Source organism: Taeniopygia guttata, chromosome 12, assembly GCF_048771995.1.
Source record: "Taeniopygia guttata chromosome 12, bTaeGut7.mat, whole genome shotgun sequence".
In the NCBI taxonomy this organism is placed as follows: domain Eukaryota; kingdom Metazoa; phylum Chordata; class Aves; order Passeriformes; family Estrildidae; genus Taeniopygia; species Taeniopygia guttata.
Window position 1 is genome coordinate 19687119 of NC_133037.1, and position 18509 is coordinate 19705627.

The 18509-nt window shown below is 44.4% G+C and overlaps 1 protein-coding gene across 1 annotated transcript in view; it reads right to left on the bottom strand.

Annotated features, from left to right (window-relative positions):
• Nucleotides 1-1488: 1488 nt before the first annotated feature.
• WNT7A (Wnt family member 7A) overlaps nucleotides 1489-18509 on the bottom strand; it is a 36157-nt gene continuing 19136 nt past the window's right edge. The window contains exon 4 of the mRNA XM_002193303.7: nucleotides 1489-4896. Within this exon, the coding sequence (XP_002193339.1) occupies nucleotides 4417-4896 (480 nt within the window). The 3' untranslated portion in view covers nucleotides 1489-4416. The remainder of the gene's footprint in view (nucleotides 4897-18509) is intronic.

The window sequence follows — 18509 nt, forward strand, 5'->3', positions numbered from 1 at the left end:
GGACATTCTTTTTTATATTACAGTGACCAAAACTTCAGACAGTATTTGAGGTGAGGCTGCCCCAGTGCAGAACAGAGGTGGACAATCCCGTCCCTGGCTCATGCTGGGCCTGGTGCCCCCCAGAACAGGGATGTCCCCCCTGGCTGCCAGGGCACTGCTGACTCACAGCCAGTTTTCCATCCACCCTGCAGCTCACACTTGGAGACCTTCTTGCTCCGTTGACTTCTTAGGTTACAGTTTGGGGACAAGGGACAGTATTGGTTAATATGCACATTTGTGCATATTTCCTCACGTCTATTATAATGACAAATATGAAAATACTGTCAGAAATACCTATACAGAATCCAAATTTGAATTTGTGCATCCTGACTGTAGTCTGTGACGTTTCTCTGTTTAACAAATTGATTTTGAATTGTGGTCAGTTAAAAAGAGTTTTGTAATCCACCGGAGAGTTCATTGAGAGCCTTCTGCAATATGGTGTATAGCCTTTATTTGCCTTTTCTAAGTTACTGCAAGTGCAGTAACTTAGAAAAGGCAAATAATAGCTATGTACCATATATAGCGATTATATATACCATATAGCCAAATAAATAACTTTACCAAATGAACCACTTAAGAGTATATTTTAAGGATGTTTTCAGTTTAATTATCACTGTTGAAAGATATATCTGTTAGCTTTGTGCATATGTGCAATGAAAACTTAATAATGGACTGAGACTGATTCATGTTTTCTGTAAGTGCTTCTAGTATCAAGCTGAGTGAATTCAGATTAGTTGTCTTTTTAGAAAGGCCGAGAGGTAAAATCCTTCAAACTTATTTGGGAATCCTGAGGCAGAACATCTTCATTTCCACAAACTGGGGTTCCACTATGGGATGGGGAAGGGAGATTCCACAATTAACAGCTTCCCAGCTCGCAGGCAGGCTTTTTCCCTTCTGCTTCCCACTGCTCTCCCTGCCCCTGCTCCTGGGCTGTGTTTCCTTTGCCCCGTCCAGGCTGTCCCTGTGCCCAGCGCTGCCCTGGCAGCACACATGAAAAGATGTATTTTCCTTTGGGGGCTACATTGTCCTGCATTTGTGTGCATTTCAGTGCCATTGTGAGCTCCTTCCCCACGTAAAAACAGAGTTCTTCTATCCCAGAGCACAAAGACCAAGCTGTTGTGGGGGGAGGAATATCCACAAACCCGTAAATCTTCCCCCTTCTCCTGTTTATTCTTCGTGCCATTCAAGCCCATTTAGCAAAGGACCAATTAACTCCACATTCATGGCACATTCTGATGGGCCTGATTTCTCCTATTTTGGATGACACAGCCAAATTTCCAAATACTTTCCAGTTGAATGCGGCATTTGGTTTTCCTTCTTCTTTAATTCATGGTTCCCAAACTGTTATTCCAGTTATTAAACAAATCAACATATTTTTTTCCTTTCTTTTTTCTCCATTTTCTCATCAGCAATATTATAAAATATAGGGAAAATGTGTACCAAATTGAATTCCTTGTGCATCCAGTTTTTTATTATTGTGAGTAAAACTGTTTAAAGATATTTGTCTTTCAATAATAATTCAGCTAGCTGTACATGGCACATCACTGCATATGGAAATTTACAGGAAGCAGGAGTTTTACACATTACTTTCCTATGGTAAAAACATGCTGCAAAAGTAATAGTTTGTAAAGTAATTCTTATTAGTGAGGAAAACACAGTTTTAACTATGATATGGTATTCACTAAATCAAAGCCCAGTACAAACTGGTGGGAGGGGGGGAGATTCCAAAATTAAATGTTAGATCTGAATTATTTAACCATGATACAGATTTTTAATGAGCATCCCTGCTGTATGTGGTTGCATTTTAAATATAGTTGTGTGGAATTGAGGAGGACTAAGATCAATGACTCAATGAAAATTGACAAGTCATAAGACTGAAAGTAAATTACATTAATAACTTTATTTTGATACCCCATTCTGGTGCCTGAATTGAATAAAAATTCTATTTTGTGTTAAGTGGCAGGTCTGCAAAGCAACTGTGCATTAACCCCTGATATACATTGCTAGGATTAGGTACTGCATGGGCTTGTGTTCCTAAATAATATATATAAAAGGATTAATTTAAAACATGAGTCCTAACAGATAGGTTGTCAAACTTTGCAGCATCTTTTATGATGCTTCTGTTTCCCTTCTCAGAAATTCTCTGTTTTCACAGTGCTGGGTGGGAGTTTTGCCTGAGCAGGATCAGTCCACACAGGACAGAGCTGTCTCACCTACCCCTGGTGGCACTTGCTGCTGTCAGGGAGTGAGTGACACATTCCCATCACTGATGCCTCATTAACTGGGGAGATCCTGCAGCCTGGAAGGAGGAGAGAACCTGATCTGTCCCAGACAATGTGCAATACTATCTGTAACACTGGGCCACGTTTCTTACCCAGTGAAAAACAACGTTAGAATTAGACATGTTTTTTTATCAACCACAAATGAGTTAAGCAGTAAGAACAGAACGATTCTAAATGCAGAGAAATATTTACCACTCAAATGTATGAAGAAATTAGCAGTGATAAAAAGGAAATACCACAAAGGGAATGCAAAACAGCTTACTTGGGCTCTGAAAAACAAGTGAGTAGTCTTTAAATTTGCCTCTTTAAACTTGTCCAATGTTTTTTGGTATTTTTGGGCTCTGGCCTTTTGGGAAAAGGAGCTGGACAAAAAGTAAGCTTTGTATCCTATCTATGAGAATCAGACGATGTGTGTCATGCAAGTTATTACAGTCACAGTCTACAGTCTTACCCTGATGGGAATCAGATTTGACAGCAGCACAAAGTAGAGGTTTAACTGACAGCACACACAGCACATTTGCGAGTCATAACGCCACAGTTTAATGACTGACGCATGTGGGAAGCTAATTCGGATTTTTTTTTCTTGAATGGGATAAATGAGCATCCAGTTAATACCAATAATGAATTCAAGCCATGTGACAAAATTGATGCTACATACCCTGTTCTTGTTTTGCATATTCTGCAAACTAAGCTGCAGGAAAAGAGCCAGGAGAGAAAGTTCATCCTGCTTTCTGACACATCCACCAATTGCAGCTGAATGCATCCAGCTTGCTGCTGTTGTGTTCACAAACTAATTACCCTTTCTCTCTTAAATAGCCTAAGAATTACAAATTGTATGCCTGTTTTGAGAAAAAGTACAGGTTAAACAAGCAGACGTAGTATAAATAAAATATTTATATAAAAATAGTCTCTTACAAAATATACTCTCTTATCCTATGGTTGATTTTTTCCAAAAGATGGAATTTTGTCTGGATTTTCTTATTTTTAGACATATTCCAAACAAGATTTTATTAGTGTTTCTTTCTTTAATCGAAGGAAAAAAAAAACTGCAAAACTGGTAAAGATTTTTAACCCCTACCACTCCACTTTTGTTCCAGTCAACTAGCAGCAAACAGGAGGAAACAAACAAACAAAAACCCCAAAATACAGTGTGTTTGTGTATGTACATATATATAAAGATGCCAGCTTTTGTCCTTAAACATCCATTACTGTAGAACATATCCTGCAAGTCCAGCTAATAGAAATATCCTAGTCAAGAATAATATGTACAACTCCAGTGTTTTCTTGCTGATCCTACAAAATTATTCCACAAAGAAAGCCAGCTATCTACTTTAATTGCAGAATAGTTCCATAAAGGTTGGTAAAGTTCTTCTTTTAATTAAATAAATTAACATTAGTTTTATCTGAATAAATTGTTAAATATTGTTATTATTATGCCCATGTGTCCCAAATCCCTGTGCTAAAATCTGCAGCTCACACACACACGAGAAAGGCAGATAAAGCAGTGTCTACAGAACCCTTCCACAGTTCTTCTTGCTGCAGCAAGTGCTGTAAAATGGAAAGATGGGCAAGATCAGTAGAAGCTTTTCACGAGTGTGACAGCCTAAATCTGTGTTATCCACACTCCCACGGGCAACTCACGGGGAAGCTCTGTCCATCCCGTCCTGTGCAAAGCCCTTTTGTAGGGATTTCTCCCCTACCCTACCCCTCCCTGCTCCTCGTACACAGAGGTGTTTGACCATCCCTTTTCCAAACCAAGAGTTCGTTGCCACACTCAGAGATCCCTCCCTGGCCGGTGTCTTTCCACAGGGCAGCCAGTGCTCCTTCCTCCCGCGGGACAGGCTCACTGAGATGATCCTTTTCTCTCCCTTTCATGTCTCTGGTGGCCTGGGGTGGGGTTTGCTTGTTTTTGTTTCTTGGCTGACTTTATAAGAGTCTGAAATGTGCATCCACACAAGCAACAAAACGTGAGGAGAGAAGAGGGGGCTCCGTTGGTGAGCATCTCTTTAGGAGAGCAGCTCTTCCTGCAGTTCCGCTCAGCTACGTCGAGTGCATGTGCAAAAGTATCCGGGCCGGGGAGCGCCGGGGCAGGTGCTCACTTACAGGTGTACACCTCTGTCCTCTCGCTGCACGTGTTGCATTTCACGTAGCAGCACCAGTGGAACTTGCAGTTGCACTGCCACACCCTGGAGTACTGGTGGGTGTTGTAGCCGCGGCCGCAGCACATCAGGTCACAGCCGTTGGATTGCTGCGCTGTCTTGTTGCACATCCTGCCTTGCGTGCCCACGCTGCCCGTCACCGGGTCCTCCTCGCAGTAGTTGGGGGATTTCTCGATGTACACCAGGTCTGTGTCCATGGGTTTGCGGTAGGAAAGGGGCTTCTTGATCTTGAGGAAGGTGGGGCGCTTGTTGCGGCTGGCCCTGACGGGCTCCACCTGCACGGCCTCGTTGTACTTGTCCTTGAGGATGTAGCCCAGCTCCCGGAACTTGGGCAGCGTTGTCCAGCAGGTTTTAGTGGTGCAGGACCCCGAGACCCCGTGGCACTTGCACTCTAACTTCATGTTTTCCTCCAGGATCTGTGGTTAGAAGAACAAAGAAGGATGCATTAATAGCAGGGCTGTTAGATGGACGCTGGGTGACACTTCTGCAGCGGGAGCTGCCGCCACGCACAGGCCACGCTGCTGTCCCAGGCAGCAAGTGCTCATCAGTATGACACAGTTCTGCCTGTAGAGCTGATTCCCCTTCTGCACTGCGAGTTCAGCAGGCAGGATAACTCTGCTTAACTCCACAGCCAAGGGACCAAAGCTCGAATGGGACCCTCCTCAGGCACAGCTTTTCTTCAACATGATTGCCCAGTGCCCAACACTTTCCTTTTGAAGTTAACAAGCCTCATCTTCCCTTCCGCTTCACATCCCCTGAAATTCTGTCCCTGTATCTTCTCCTGCTGTTTACCAGCCCAGTCTTTGCCAAATAAAACTGGAGTCCAGCTTAGTCCCTGCTCTGTGTCCTGGGCCCTGCAGCTGACCCCAAGCAGCAGTGACCTTGTGGATAACGCAAGCAAACACATCTAATTCAAGCAATTAATTTCCCACTGTCTTTTACTTGAAAGAGGCCACAATAATTTTGATGATGAAACTCTCCTAACCTGGCAGAGCCCAGCACTGGAAAGCCCAGTCAGAAGGATTATCAGGGCTCAGGGAGTGGTCACATCATTTTTCCCCTGAGAAAACCCAGCTGATCCATGCAGCTCCAAACCTGGGCAGCAGTCAGTGATATGGAAATTGGAATTAACCCTTTGTTACAGCCTCTCCCTTCAGTTTGGGCTGTTTGGAAACAGCAGACACTGTCACTGGCTGTTTTCAGCAGAAAACAGCAGACTGCACTGAAGGAGCCAAGTCCAGCTCCTAGGCTGGACATTTGTGGGACCTCGAGCCTAAAACCTCAGTGTGAGCTGGGGGTGGCAAGGACAGAGCACTGACCTCGAGGAAGGTGTCCCTGCCCACAGAACAAGGGTTAGAATTAGATGAACTTTAAGATCTCTTCCTATGCAAGCCATTCCTTGCTTCTGTGACTTTTTGATTCTATGAAATAGCTTTATTTTTATTTTAGTCTATGAGCAGATTGTCAGCACATGTGGTGTGAAGACAGGATCACAACCCCCAAAAGCACAGGTCCACGTCTTTGACACAAGTGAACTCAGCATATGCTAGGTCACATTTTGTGCTACTGCTTTTAAAGCAGCTTCTCATGCAAACTATCTAATGACTGCCCTAAAATTCAGATGTGAGAAAATTCCATCTTCTGATCTACATCTTAACTTCTGCCCAAGCTTTGGCTTTATCTTGTTATCTTGAGTTTCTCTCTCAGCCACTGCATAGTTCTTTTATTGCTCACTCATTCATAAGGCAGGACACTTGGAAGATAGATGAGGAGATGGGAAAGGAGTTATAGCACAGAAACCGGAAAAATAACATAAATTCCTTTAGCCTCATTTGTACCTTTTTAAAAGCTCTCTTGTTTGAAATTGAAACTAGCCAGGGATACATTTCTGGGCCCTAATTCAATCACTGCTCTTGTACAGGGGGTTGGCCTTACATCCTGGTACCATGTTCAAACTCGCAACAAAATATTTCCAATCTGCCATGGGAATCCACCCAACCGGCCTGGAACATTAACACAAAACACATCACGTGCCTTCTATCCAGGCAGAGTTTTTACCCTGCAGTGTAGTTAAGTAGCCTAAATTGCTTTTTGGTTTTTTGGTTTATTTCCTTACCATCCCGTTTAGAGCCAGCAGCCTCTGGGGGATGGGGGCTCTGTCCTGGCCCCAGACACAGCCAAGCCCTGCTCTCAGGGTTAAAAGGGCTGCTTTTGCCTCAACAGAAGTTTGAGCAACACCAGCTGAGCCCCAGTGCCAGGGGTCCTTCCTAGAGGTCCCAAAACACCTGGAAGGGGATGGGAAGTAGCAGAGGGATAAGAAAGTTCTGCTTAATTGTTCTCTCTCCCATTTATTGTTTCTGTATTTTCCTAAGGTTTACTGGCTCCCTCTCCCTTTCTCTCTGCACTTGTCAGAGGTGCCAGAGGTTCCAAACTCCGTGCTGGAATCTCTCTGGCACATCTGCCTCATTTCTGTCCCCTGCCCTCTGCAGCTGAGCTGTCCCCTCCAGACCTGCCTCCTCTAGCCCAGCCTCTCCCCCTGTGCCTCACAACCCCTTTTGTTGCTTCTGTTCTTGCACACAAATCCATCCTCCTCTCTGGGCTTTCAGGGCCGTGTCCTGCAAATTCAGCAAGGCTGAATTAGCTCCACAGCCTGTAGAAATTAGGCTACGTGGAACTTGAACTGTCTGGCCTCAGCAAAAGCAAACCCTTCAGTGGTGATTTATGGTTCTGTTGTACTCTGATAGCAGGTGCTTGGACTATTTGTTTTACATTAAAATATGTGGATTGTGGTATTTTATTACTATTGTATTATTCCAGTACCCACTGATGAATCAGTGCCTGTAATATGGGATTCTTTGGGTAGGGACAGCAGACCACAGTCTTTTCCTTGGTTTCTGTGAGCCAAAAGCAGCGCCCTTCCCTTAAAAACTTGGTCTGTGTTAAAATCAGAAAGTATTCTTCACCTTTTATTTCAGGATTTCTTTGAAGGAATTATCCAGCAGCTCATACTTTTTACATCAGATTTAAACTTTAGGTGTGTAACAGACTGACTTTTCCTAAAATGTATTAAATGCAGACAAAGAGCTGGAGTTCTTTTAGCTTTGTCCACTTTTTCTTTGAGCTCCTACAGCAAACTGTCAGTACTTGTTTCTCCCTCTATCTCCCTTTGCCGTTTGCCTCTGGGAAATAGTTTGTGTGGGGAGAGCTGGGCTGGCTCTGGCTGCTGATGTTATCTCCAGATGCAGCACCTTGGGGCACTGCTGTTGGGAACACAAGGTGTTTGCTCTCCCCCTTTAGCTTTGCAGGGAATGTCTGGGGTTGGCCATGGGAGGGTGGCAGCAGCAGCCCTGGAGCCTGGTGGGGCAGTTCCAGCTCCATGGCCCTGGAGGCTGGTGGGGCAGGCTCAGCCAGGGCTCCTGGCTGTCCCACCCTTCTGGAGGGCTCACGGAGAGCTGGTTCTGTGCCTGGCATGCTGAGACACAGCACTCACACCCACACAGGGCTTTTCTCAGCCCGGAATCTGCCCCAAGTCACTCCTGGTGTGTCCTGGGCTCCCAGCACCAAAGCAGCTGAGTTCCCCAAGGACCCCACACATGGGGTCAGGGAATGTCCAGTCCCAGCTCAGCCAGAGCTCTGCAGCCCTTGATGCCAAAGCTGTGCTGAAGGACCTACATCTCAAGTCTGAAGATCATCCCCCCTCCAGCAGGACTCCCATGGGAACAGGGTCAGTGCCCAGCCAGGCACCCTGCAGTGCTGCAGCAGAATATCCCCGGCCCCAGGCTGCATCTGCAGCGCAGGCAATTAGTGAGATACTGACTCCTGCTCAGCAAGGCCATGGTCTTGCCTAATTTTGCCTGACATCAGATCACCTGGGTCAGGAAACTCCTGTCTCCTGCAGATGTCTGCACACACACCTTCACTAAAGGTCAAGGAAAGTGTAAGTATTGGCAAAATGAGTGAGATTTTCACTCCAGAGAAGAACATGGCAGGGCTTGGAGAGAGGCCACAACATTTCTGTGGGCTAGGGAGGGCCATGGGGAGATGCCCCTTTCAGCTGGTGGAAGGTGAGGATTGATGATTTATATTATTACAGAGGCAATTGTAGCTCCTTAAATAAGACAAAGCTCCTCAAACTTTGGGACTAACGTTGAGATACATCAGAAAGATTCATTTAATAGAAAGGATGTTTTAAGCTAATAAAACAAACCCATGTCTTATTTAGCCTTTCAACAAAATAACATACGAACCAAATCATGTGTAGAGTGAGACCAGGAATTGGAAAGGGTACTGGCTGGATGTGTAGCACTGAATGGACGGACAGCAAAAGGACTATGTCTCTTCAAGTTATTAGGAAATGTCTGCCACTTGTTTTATCCAAGTGGGAGATTAATCTCAAAAGGATGCTACTGTTTAAGTAACTTGCAGGACTGTTCAGATTTCCAAAGCTCTGAAATCTGATGGCAGTACAAGTAATACCTGGTGCTTTTTGATTGGAAAAAAAAAAGAACAAGAGAGACCACAAAAAAAGAAACCTTGCTGTCAGAGACAAATCCTATGGGATCTTTAAGAAATGTGAGAAACTGCATAAAAGCCACTCAAATGCAAGTTTAAAATTAGCAAAGGCGTACTTAAACAGAAAAGGTGGAAAATATTCCCGTCAGTGGATGGCCACTAATTATATACAGAGAGCTGCTGTCAGATGTCTTGTGTAGGAGCACATTTTGCACTGTCTCCTCTGGCAAACTGACTGGGATGAACTTGGGAAGGATTGTGTCCCACAGAGTGACTCATTCCAGACAGGCTTTGATACCTCACTTGAACATCTTATAAAGAACTTATTAAGCACAGCCAAAAGATGTTTTTTTTCGCATGTTTTTGATAAGTAAATCTGTGCAAAAGAATATCTGAAGTCAGTATCAAACAACTTTGCTCCTGAACACCGCGGGCTGTGACTACCCCAGAAATCCTGCTACCCCAGGCAGGCTGAACCCTTTTTCTCAAGACAAGAATTTTTGTGTTTTAAATAAAAAATGAGCAGGGAATCACCGCAGCACGTGACCTACATCAATCAAACCACCTTTGCACTTTCCTTGGGATAGGTGTCACAGGAAGCTCAGGCAACCTGCTGGTCTGCAGGCTGGTTATGCAGGGAGCCAAGAGCATTCTGATAACTGACACCTTGCTGCAAACACCACAGCTGGGTGGGATTTCCCAACACCACCATCTACCTTCTCTAAGGGATATCCTGTTTTAAAGAGCAGAAAAACTTTCTCCAGATTTGAAGTATGACACCCTGAAAAATGAAGGCTCCAGAAATTTTATACTCTCGTAAGTTCAATCTTTTTTGTCCTATTTCTGACCTTTCTCTGTGCCACCCAAAGCAGGAGATTCCTTTAATTGCTTGTATGCCCTTTATAGGGTTTCATATTTATTTTTGTACTTTCTGCCTGATACTTGCCCTTTACTTCATCTTTATAAAAAATTGATCATATACTGGAATTATTTTTGAAATGCAGCTTCTGTTTCCCCAGTATGTCAACGAAGTAAAGAACAAATATTAGTTGGACTTTCTGCATGGTCACAGTGCTCACACAATGCTGCCAAGAACATGCAAACAGAATGAGATGAGATCCTCTCTCCCTGGGCAAGTTGTGTTGCTTAAATCACAGAGCTGGTGCCCTTCAGTCACTGCCTAACACTGTGCAGAATAGCAAATGAACGAGACCAGGACCAGTAAAAGCTGAAAGGAATGCAGCAAAAAATATTTTCTCCTGCATATTTTTCTTATACTTCTGATAACCTCTGTGACTTGCTGTAGGCTAAATCAATTTATCACCACTTCTGGGTCCAGAAAGTAAATTTCACAGAATGCTTTTATAGTTGCTATTTTTGAAGAATAGCTGAACTTGGGACACAAAGGACATAACTGGTTTCAAAAGGTGATATTTAATGAGATGAATTCTCACACAACCTAATTAATGCTCTTCTCAAACATTAGACCTGGCCCTTGCCTTTTTTCAAGCTGTAGGAGCTGCTCTGTGAAGTAAAACAAGGTGTGACAATACCTCAGGGCCACAGACATACTCAGGGGGGGAAAGCCCTCCCACACCATCCAGTCCAAGCTGTGTTTGATCCCCACCTCGTCACCAGCCCAGAGCCCTGAGTGCCACATCCAGGGTGTCCTTGGACACCTCCATGGATGGGGACTCCAAACCTCCCTGGGCAGCCCCTGCAGATGTTTAACAACGCCTGCCATGAAGAAATTAGTCCTGAGAATTCAGATTCTTCCTCAGCTTTCTGGCACTGAGGGGTCCTTCTAGGAGAACACCTGATCTGCTCTTGGGATAAACTTCTGCCCAAGCCTTCTTGGTTTCACAGAGTAACTGTGCAAGGGGATCCCGTGCATATGGCTCAGGCTCTGAGCTTGCCCAGCCCTCAGGAGCTCTCCGGCTGCTCTGCAAACCTGATCACGCTTTATGAAAGTCAAATGAGCCTCCGAAGTTTGTGTTTGCCTCCATCAGGGTCCTGCCTGCAGAGGTAGTGGGCATGATGTGGCAGCCTCTGATGCTGACAGCTCAGCATCTGTAGGGGTTTGAGAGGAGTGACACCTCCAAAATCCCCTGTGCCCGTGGGGTCAGGCCCTCCTGCCTCGTCTCCCCAGGTGTCTCCTCTCCTCTCCTCTCCTCTCCTCTCCTCTCCTCTCCTCTCCTCTCCTCTCCTCTCCTCTCCTCTCCTCTCCTCTCCTCTCCTCTCCTCTCCTCTCCTCTCCTCTCCTCTCCTCTCCTCTCCTCTCCTCTCCTCTCCTCTCCTCTCCTCTCCTCTCCTCTCCTCTCCTCTCCTCTCCTCTCCTCTCCTCTCCTCTCCTCTCCTCTCCTCTCCTCTCCTCTCCTCTCCTCTCCTCTCCTCTCCTCTCCTCTCCTCTCCTCTCCTCTCCTCTCCTCTCCTCTCCTCTCCTCTCCTCTCCTCTCCTCTCCTCTCCTCTCCTCTCCTCTCCTCTCCTCTCCTCTCCTCTCCTCTCCTCTCCTCTCCTCTCCTCTCCTCTCCTCTCCTCTCCTCTCCTCTCCTCTCCTCTCCTCTCCTCTCCTCTCCTCTCCTCTCCTCTCCTCTCCTCTCCTCTCCTCTCCTCTCCTCTCCTCTCCTCTCCTCTCCTCTCCTCTCCTCTCCTCTCCTCTCCTCTCCTCTCCTCTCCTCTCCTCTCCTCTCCTCTCCTCTCCTCTCCTCTCCTCTCCTCTCCTCTCCTCTCCTCTCCTCTCCTCTCCTCTCCTCTCCTCTCCTCTCCTCTCCTCTCCTCTCCTCTCCTCTCCTCCTCTCTTCCCTCACCCCGTCCCTTCTCCATCGCATCTGATAACAGCTGCAGGACCCTGGGACCCCTCTCCTTCTCAGCTCTCTTCCGAGCACATTCCAGCTCTCCCCAGACAGGAAGGACCTACACTCTCATCTTCTTTGGTCATTAAAATGCAAATAAAAACAATTAATGCCCAAGCTGGAGCCGCAGCCTCGAGTTGGGTTACGTGGCTGGGACAAAATTCCTGTTTTCTGTGTTTTGTGTGGTGCATTCAGTGAAAAACCTCCTCACTCGCCTTTTCACTGGAAATGCTGTTAGAAAACTACAAATTTCAACTACAAATTCTCAAATTAATGCTTAGGTAGGTTTTACATCAAGGCAGAGACTGAGAGCAGCATTTTCCCAGTATCTGTTGGAAGGAGATGGGAAAGGGGGGGTCCTGTGTGGCACTTTGTGCTTTCTCAGCTGCTGATGGCAAAGGCTCAATATTTGGAAGGTGGCCTGGCAGTTTATTGAGAGGTCACTGCTGCTCTGGCTCCTGGGTACACCCGCCTGAAGCACCACTTGCCTTTTGGTTCTGAGGGGCTGTCTATTTAAAAGAAAGGCAAATATTTTAACAGAAAAAAATGGAAATAATTTGAAAGCATAACTCTGAATGGGTTTGATAAACTACTTGTTTTTGAAAAGTAACTCTTGTGAGACACATTATCACCTAGATTAGACTGGATCAATGCAGTGCCAAGTAAGTGTCATCATGTAGGAGGTTTGAAGATCTGTCATAAAAAGGAACTTGGAAAAAATAGTTCTGAAAAAAAATCTGGTTTCTTTTAATGTGCTTTTTCTTGTTATTATTAGAATATATCTGAATTGTCTTAAAGACATTCAATATGTGATTTTATATTCTATAATTAAATTAAAATGGGATTTCCTAGCCCCTTACTGAAATGGGATTGTGAGATTAAGGGAAAATTTATCTAGGATCACTATTGCTGCTGTCCAAGCAAAACTGACACTGTGAACATGATGGATTTTAGCTTGTGAAATACTGAACAGTCTTGTTGTCTGGCCTACCTGAGCACTTTGTAGGATGAAGCTGAAATAGGCTGGGAATGGGGTGGTGGCACAGAATTACAGATAGAGTTGTTGGCTATGTTATCTAGCTTTCCTTCCTATCACTACATTAGTTTTCCACAGTACCTATCTTCCTTTCCAAAAAGACACTGGATAGAAGGTTCATGCCAGAAGTGAATAAAAGAGGAAGATCAAGGAATTTTGGAAATAAAGAAACAGCATGGTGCTCACTGACACTATGACACTAAGTTTAGAAAGAAAATGAGGCAGCAATTTTTCTGCCTTTTGACATGCTATCCGCATAACATTTCTTCTTAGGTCATATCTACCTTCTTTACATTCTGGTCATCAATTAAAAATCACTCTAAAATGCTGATACTTCCAATCAGGATTCTCTAAAATAGTGATCTGTGTTTATTTTGCTACGTATTAAAAATGTCATGGATGTCCATTGTTAAAAACATCATTTTCCTTAATCCCTGCTTCACCCTACAAGCTCATCCTTGCAGTCAATGCATGGATCAGAATAGTGAAGTCAATTAAATCCAAGCTGAGCCATGTCTGCTGACCTTGACCTCTTCAAAGTCAATACAATCCTTCCAGCATCCTACATCCAGAGTGTTTTGATCTTGGGACAGGGATCTTTACCCGTTCTCTGGACTTCTGAACAAAGATGTCATTAAGAAGGAAATTGTGCTTGTAGTTTATGTTTTAGCATGATGCTTCTTGAAGAAACGGGAAACACCCCCAGGTAAGAGGAACTCAATTTAATTATGCTCCTCAGTTTGGGTACACAATGAGTTAAACTCTTGGGGTTATTCAGACAGGGACGTCAGTGCTGCCCCTGTGGGCAGCAGTGTCATGGAGCCTGAGTCATTCTGCACATAAAAACAATGCAGGGAAAGCAAGAAATGACACAACTGGAATTTGTCCTCGCCACAGTGGATGCACGCGGAGAGGAATGACCCAGCCCTGACTCATTCCCACTGAAATTTACCTTCCTTTGGACCCTCCCCAGCGGAGGGAAGCTCTCCATGAAGTGGTGCTGGCAGTAGAGGATTGTGTAGAAAGCATTGGGAGCTACCAGGTAGAGCATTTTGAGAAATGCACAAGTTGTCAAGAGAAAAGTTTCCAAAGAGTGATGGAAGCCAAGAGAGCAGCCTGGCTGGTTCCAGACAAGTAATCAGGAAACACCTCTTGTGTTAAACTAACAAAGCCAGGTACTGGCAGGAACATGAGCTCCAGAATATTATCACTTCATATTGCTTCCAAACATTTCCAACCAATAGCCACACACAGTTAATTATAGGTTCATTTGATTGCATACCAAACTGTGAGAGTTAACCCTAGGGTACCCACCAGATGATACTACAGAGAACATTATTCATCATGCTGAAAAATGTCTATAAATTTTAGTTCTCCAAGACAGTAATTTTAATTGAAAAGGATGTTTTTCCTTTCTATCAACCTTTTTAAGTAATGTCAAAGTAATTCTCATCAATTTTGTAGTACTGCCTTTATAAAAACACAATGTTTCTTAGCTCAACTTCTTCATTAACTCCTTTGGTCTAGAACAAAACATGAGCTATGCTTGTATTTGATACAGAGAGACATATTTAAACTTCAGTCCTAGCACTGTTCACAGCTCAGTAAATGGCACTGGAGAGGCACTCATATCCTGCTCTGCCCACCTGCCATTTGTTGATCTGGGAAGAGCACCTGAGCTACCTCACACCCACTCCCATTCCTTCCCACTCCCAGCCCCACTATTCTCCAGGGATACCATGACCTGGGCTGTGGCAGAGGCTCCAAGCCCATTGCCATGGATGGTTGTACCCTGGGTGGGATCTCACCAGGCTGGCGCTTCAAGCAACAGCTGCCCAGGGACGTGAGAGCCATTCCTGCCAGTTTAAAAGAAATGTCTCATTATTGCTCCAGATAATAACAATTATGTTAGTAATTGGAAAGCAGAAGCTGGATCACAATGACAGAGTGTATATTGTGAACAGACTTCCACACATTTTGTGTTTACAATTCAAAATACTCATGTTATCATAAAGTAACATGATTTTGGTGTTAATTGTAATATTACAAAGATGACTTTCTAATTAAGTTTGATCCATAAGTGCTTTCCCCCTCCTGCTGCAGTTGGGACAATAGGTCCACACTTCCACATTTTCAAATAGCTCCCACTTATCAAAGATCCTACCAGCAGAGCCCCTCTCTGCAGCCCCACAGCTGCCAAGAGCAGCACAGCCCGACCCAGGCCAAGAATTTTAACAGGGATCTTCTGGCCTGTTCTCAATGAAAACTTGCTCCAATGGAGAAGAAAATGGAATTTCCTAAATTTATCTGCAATGCTGAGTGCAGCCTAAGCACAGGCTGCCCAGGGAAGCTGTGGCTGCCCCTGGATCCCTGGAAATGTCCAAGGCCAGGCTGAGACTGGATGGCTTTAATGTCCTTTCCAACCCCAATGATCCTGTGATTCTGCAATTCTACCCATTTGAGCCATAGCTGAAGCTTTTGTCTTACAAAGCAATCATATGCTGACAGAATTCACTCTTGAAGTGGTGTGCTGTGTGGATGGATAGGGTTCCCCTGGGCCAGCTCACCCTCACACCACCCAGTGCTGCTGCTTTTTCTGAACTGATGTACCTGCTCACCACTTACACCAGTTCAGCAGCAGCAGCAGCAGCAGCCTACAATGCCATTGATGGTTCCTCTTTATAAGCCATGCACAAGTGAGTCTTCACCTTGAGATGGATGTTTTTAACAAAGGCTTAACCAGTTGCTCCAGGTCTCCAGTTCAGAAGGCCACAGGATGCCTGTTAACAGAGCTAAACACCAGTTCCACCAGTATATGAACCATCAGCTAAAGAAACCATGCAAGTCTGTAGTGCACCTTTAGTGTATTAATCTGATCTCAATTTTATAAATCTCTCATTAAAGGATACCTTAATATAAAGAGGCAGTCTGCTGCATTAAATTAAACAAATATCTTAATGCTAAGATATTCCTTAGCACAGTTATTCAAATCTACAATTTTCTAGAAAATATTTTAGGAGTTTGACTACACTTTCCAGTCTAAATTTGCTCTTCATATAGCAAAGCAGACTTCTCAGGCTGATCCCTGGGAAAGCAAAGCCCAAGCACTCACTTGGTGTCTGTCTTCCTTCTGCCTTCTCATTTCCCACTGGAAATTTCAAAGTAATTTCAACTAAATATGACAAAATATAGATATATTGAAGAAACTTCTGTGAAGTCTTAATCCAAGTGTTTTGGACACATTCTCTTGACTCCTTGTTGCACTTCTTTATTCACAGGCTGTTGTGCCCTCTCGATGGTGAATTGTTCTGCGCCTGCAGGATTTATCCACGCTGGGGGAGCAGCTCTGGCTCATGGTGCTGTCCCCTAACTGTGTGTGGGCTCATTTTTGGTAGAGGATCTGGAACGCTGTAGACAAGGCTGGTTCCCTCAGTGCAGGCCACCAGCCCGCTCCCACAGGAGCCTGGCTGGAGCTCCAGGATGGAGCTGGCTCAGATCTGGGTTACAGCCCATGCCATGACATTCCTGCTGCTTGGCCCAGGGACACCCTTTAGGTGCAGCTCACTTTAAAGTACCAGAAGGCATGGGCTGGTTTCAATAACCAGCACTAATTCAAATTAATCCCACTGCCTTCTGCCACTAACTGGGCATGAGAGACAAACATCCTCCCTGCAGTTCCTTGAAACCTTTCTGTCCTTCCATAGCTCAGTTCTGCATCCTTCCAGTACCAACAGGCTTGTGTCCTTGGACTAAAAGGTTGTTCTTTGTTCATTGATTTTTTTAATTGTTTACTTCAAAATACCTGGAAACTCTTTCCATTAAAGCAAAAGTCTGTTCCATTTGTACAGCACATGCTGGCAATTATTTCTCTTGGTGAAATAAGGCCTTCATGAGCTCAGAGTTTTCTGCCACCACGTGCTAATGACAAGGTTTGAACCAAACCTTGGTTCAACTTTCAGTTTCACCAAAACCTCTTTTGAGTTACAGCTCTAGCTCAGGTAACTGAGTTCATGGTCCTGACTCATCACTGAGGCTCTTGGAAACATTCCTGGAGATACTTTCAGCTCAGGCTCAGGAGGTCCGGGCTGTTGCTGCAGAGGATTCCAGTTTCACACAGCATTGGAGTAGAGATCCTGCCCCACATCCGAGTCTTAGGTTTAATTTGTCAGAGATTTAGTGAATGAGGCTGCACAGTGGGAGATCTCCACCAGATTTTGGCATGCACTTCATATATAACCACAGCCTATTTCTGCATTAAAAGTGGTCTCAGTGAACTGGCCTAACCATTGGTTTCCTGCTGACTTGGCCAATACCAATCTTCTTTGAGTTTTGCTAAAAGGTGGATATGGAAGATCCCAATAATGGGCAAGGAAGTAAGTCTTGTGTTTGGAAACCTGAATTTCCAGTGTGACAAATGCCAACTGGAAGAAACAGAACAGTTCTCAATCAATATTTCTGAATTTTTTTCAAAAAGAGGCCAAAATTCAGGTATGAAGCTCAAAAATCTTGGATTCTGATCTCAGCAAAACATCAAGGAGCACAGGTTAACAAAAATAATACAAGGCAGGACAGCCAAGCTGTCCTGTTAAGGTCACAGTTAAGGTTAACAGGTGCTGGTTTTTTTCTTGCAACTTTTCATAGAGTTACAGAATGTCTGGAAGAAACCTTGAAACTCATCTTGTTCCAACTCCTTCATTTTTTTCCATGACCAGGATAAGTTTTACAGCACGCAAACACAGCAGGAATCTGCTGTGGGATGATGTGCTCTGTGAAAGCTGCATATGCTTCAAATCATTGATGTTTGTTTAGTTCTGCAACAGTAGAGACACCAAAGACTCTATCAAGGCTCCAAAGGTCCTGAAAACCCTGGGAGAAGTGAATAATCTACACACACCTATTTTCGTCTAGCTGATATTCCCCTCTGAGCACTGAATGACAAGCATGGTCCTATGGGAAGTGCTGCTAACTGTCCAAAGAGAAAGGCCAGATTAAATCAGAAATTGTCCAGAACCTGTGACCCAGCCAGTGGCTTTGCTGAACAAATTAATCACCAAAGCAAGCATCTGATTATTGCCATTATAAAAGGTGCCCGCTATTAAATTTGGAATTTGAGATCTCTGTTATTTATGAAGAGAGGCTGGCCCTCAGTCCCAGCTCTGTCAGCAGCATGACAGACTGTCAGCTCCAGTAATCACACACATGCAATGCATGTTTTGCTCATAATGCCAGAATCCTCTAAAACTGTGACTGCAGGCGAGTGATAGCATTTATCATTCCCTAATCTCCAGTGTAAATCAGGAATTCAGTCTTCAACCACATGAGATATAGGAGGGAGCTGAAAGCCAAAATACAAGTAGGACCATGTATCACCATTTCTGATTAGCTGAAAGTGGAGGACAAGTGGAATGAAAATTCATTTTTGTGGATTGCAGTTCTTGTGCAGTCCAATTCCCTCTCATAATTTAGACCAACATTAATACTTCCTTTATCTTTACTCTGGGCTGTTGAGAAGATGCAGAGCTTGTCTGTCCAGCTCAGACTTGCTTTAAGACTATTATCTAAAAAGTAGGAAAGCCATAAATAGTGCTTTGATCCTTTCAAACACAAACAAAATGCTCTAAGGCTGCT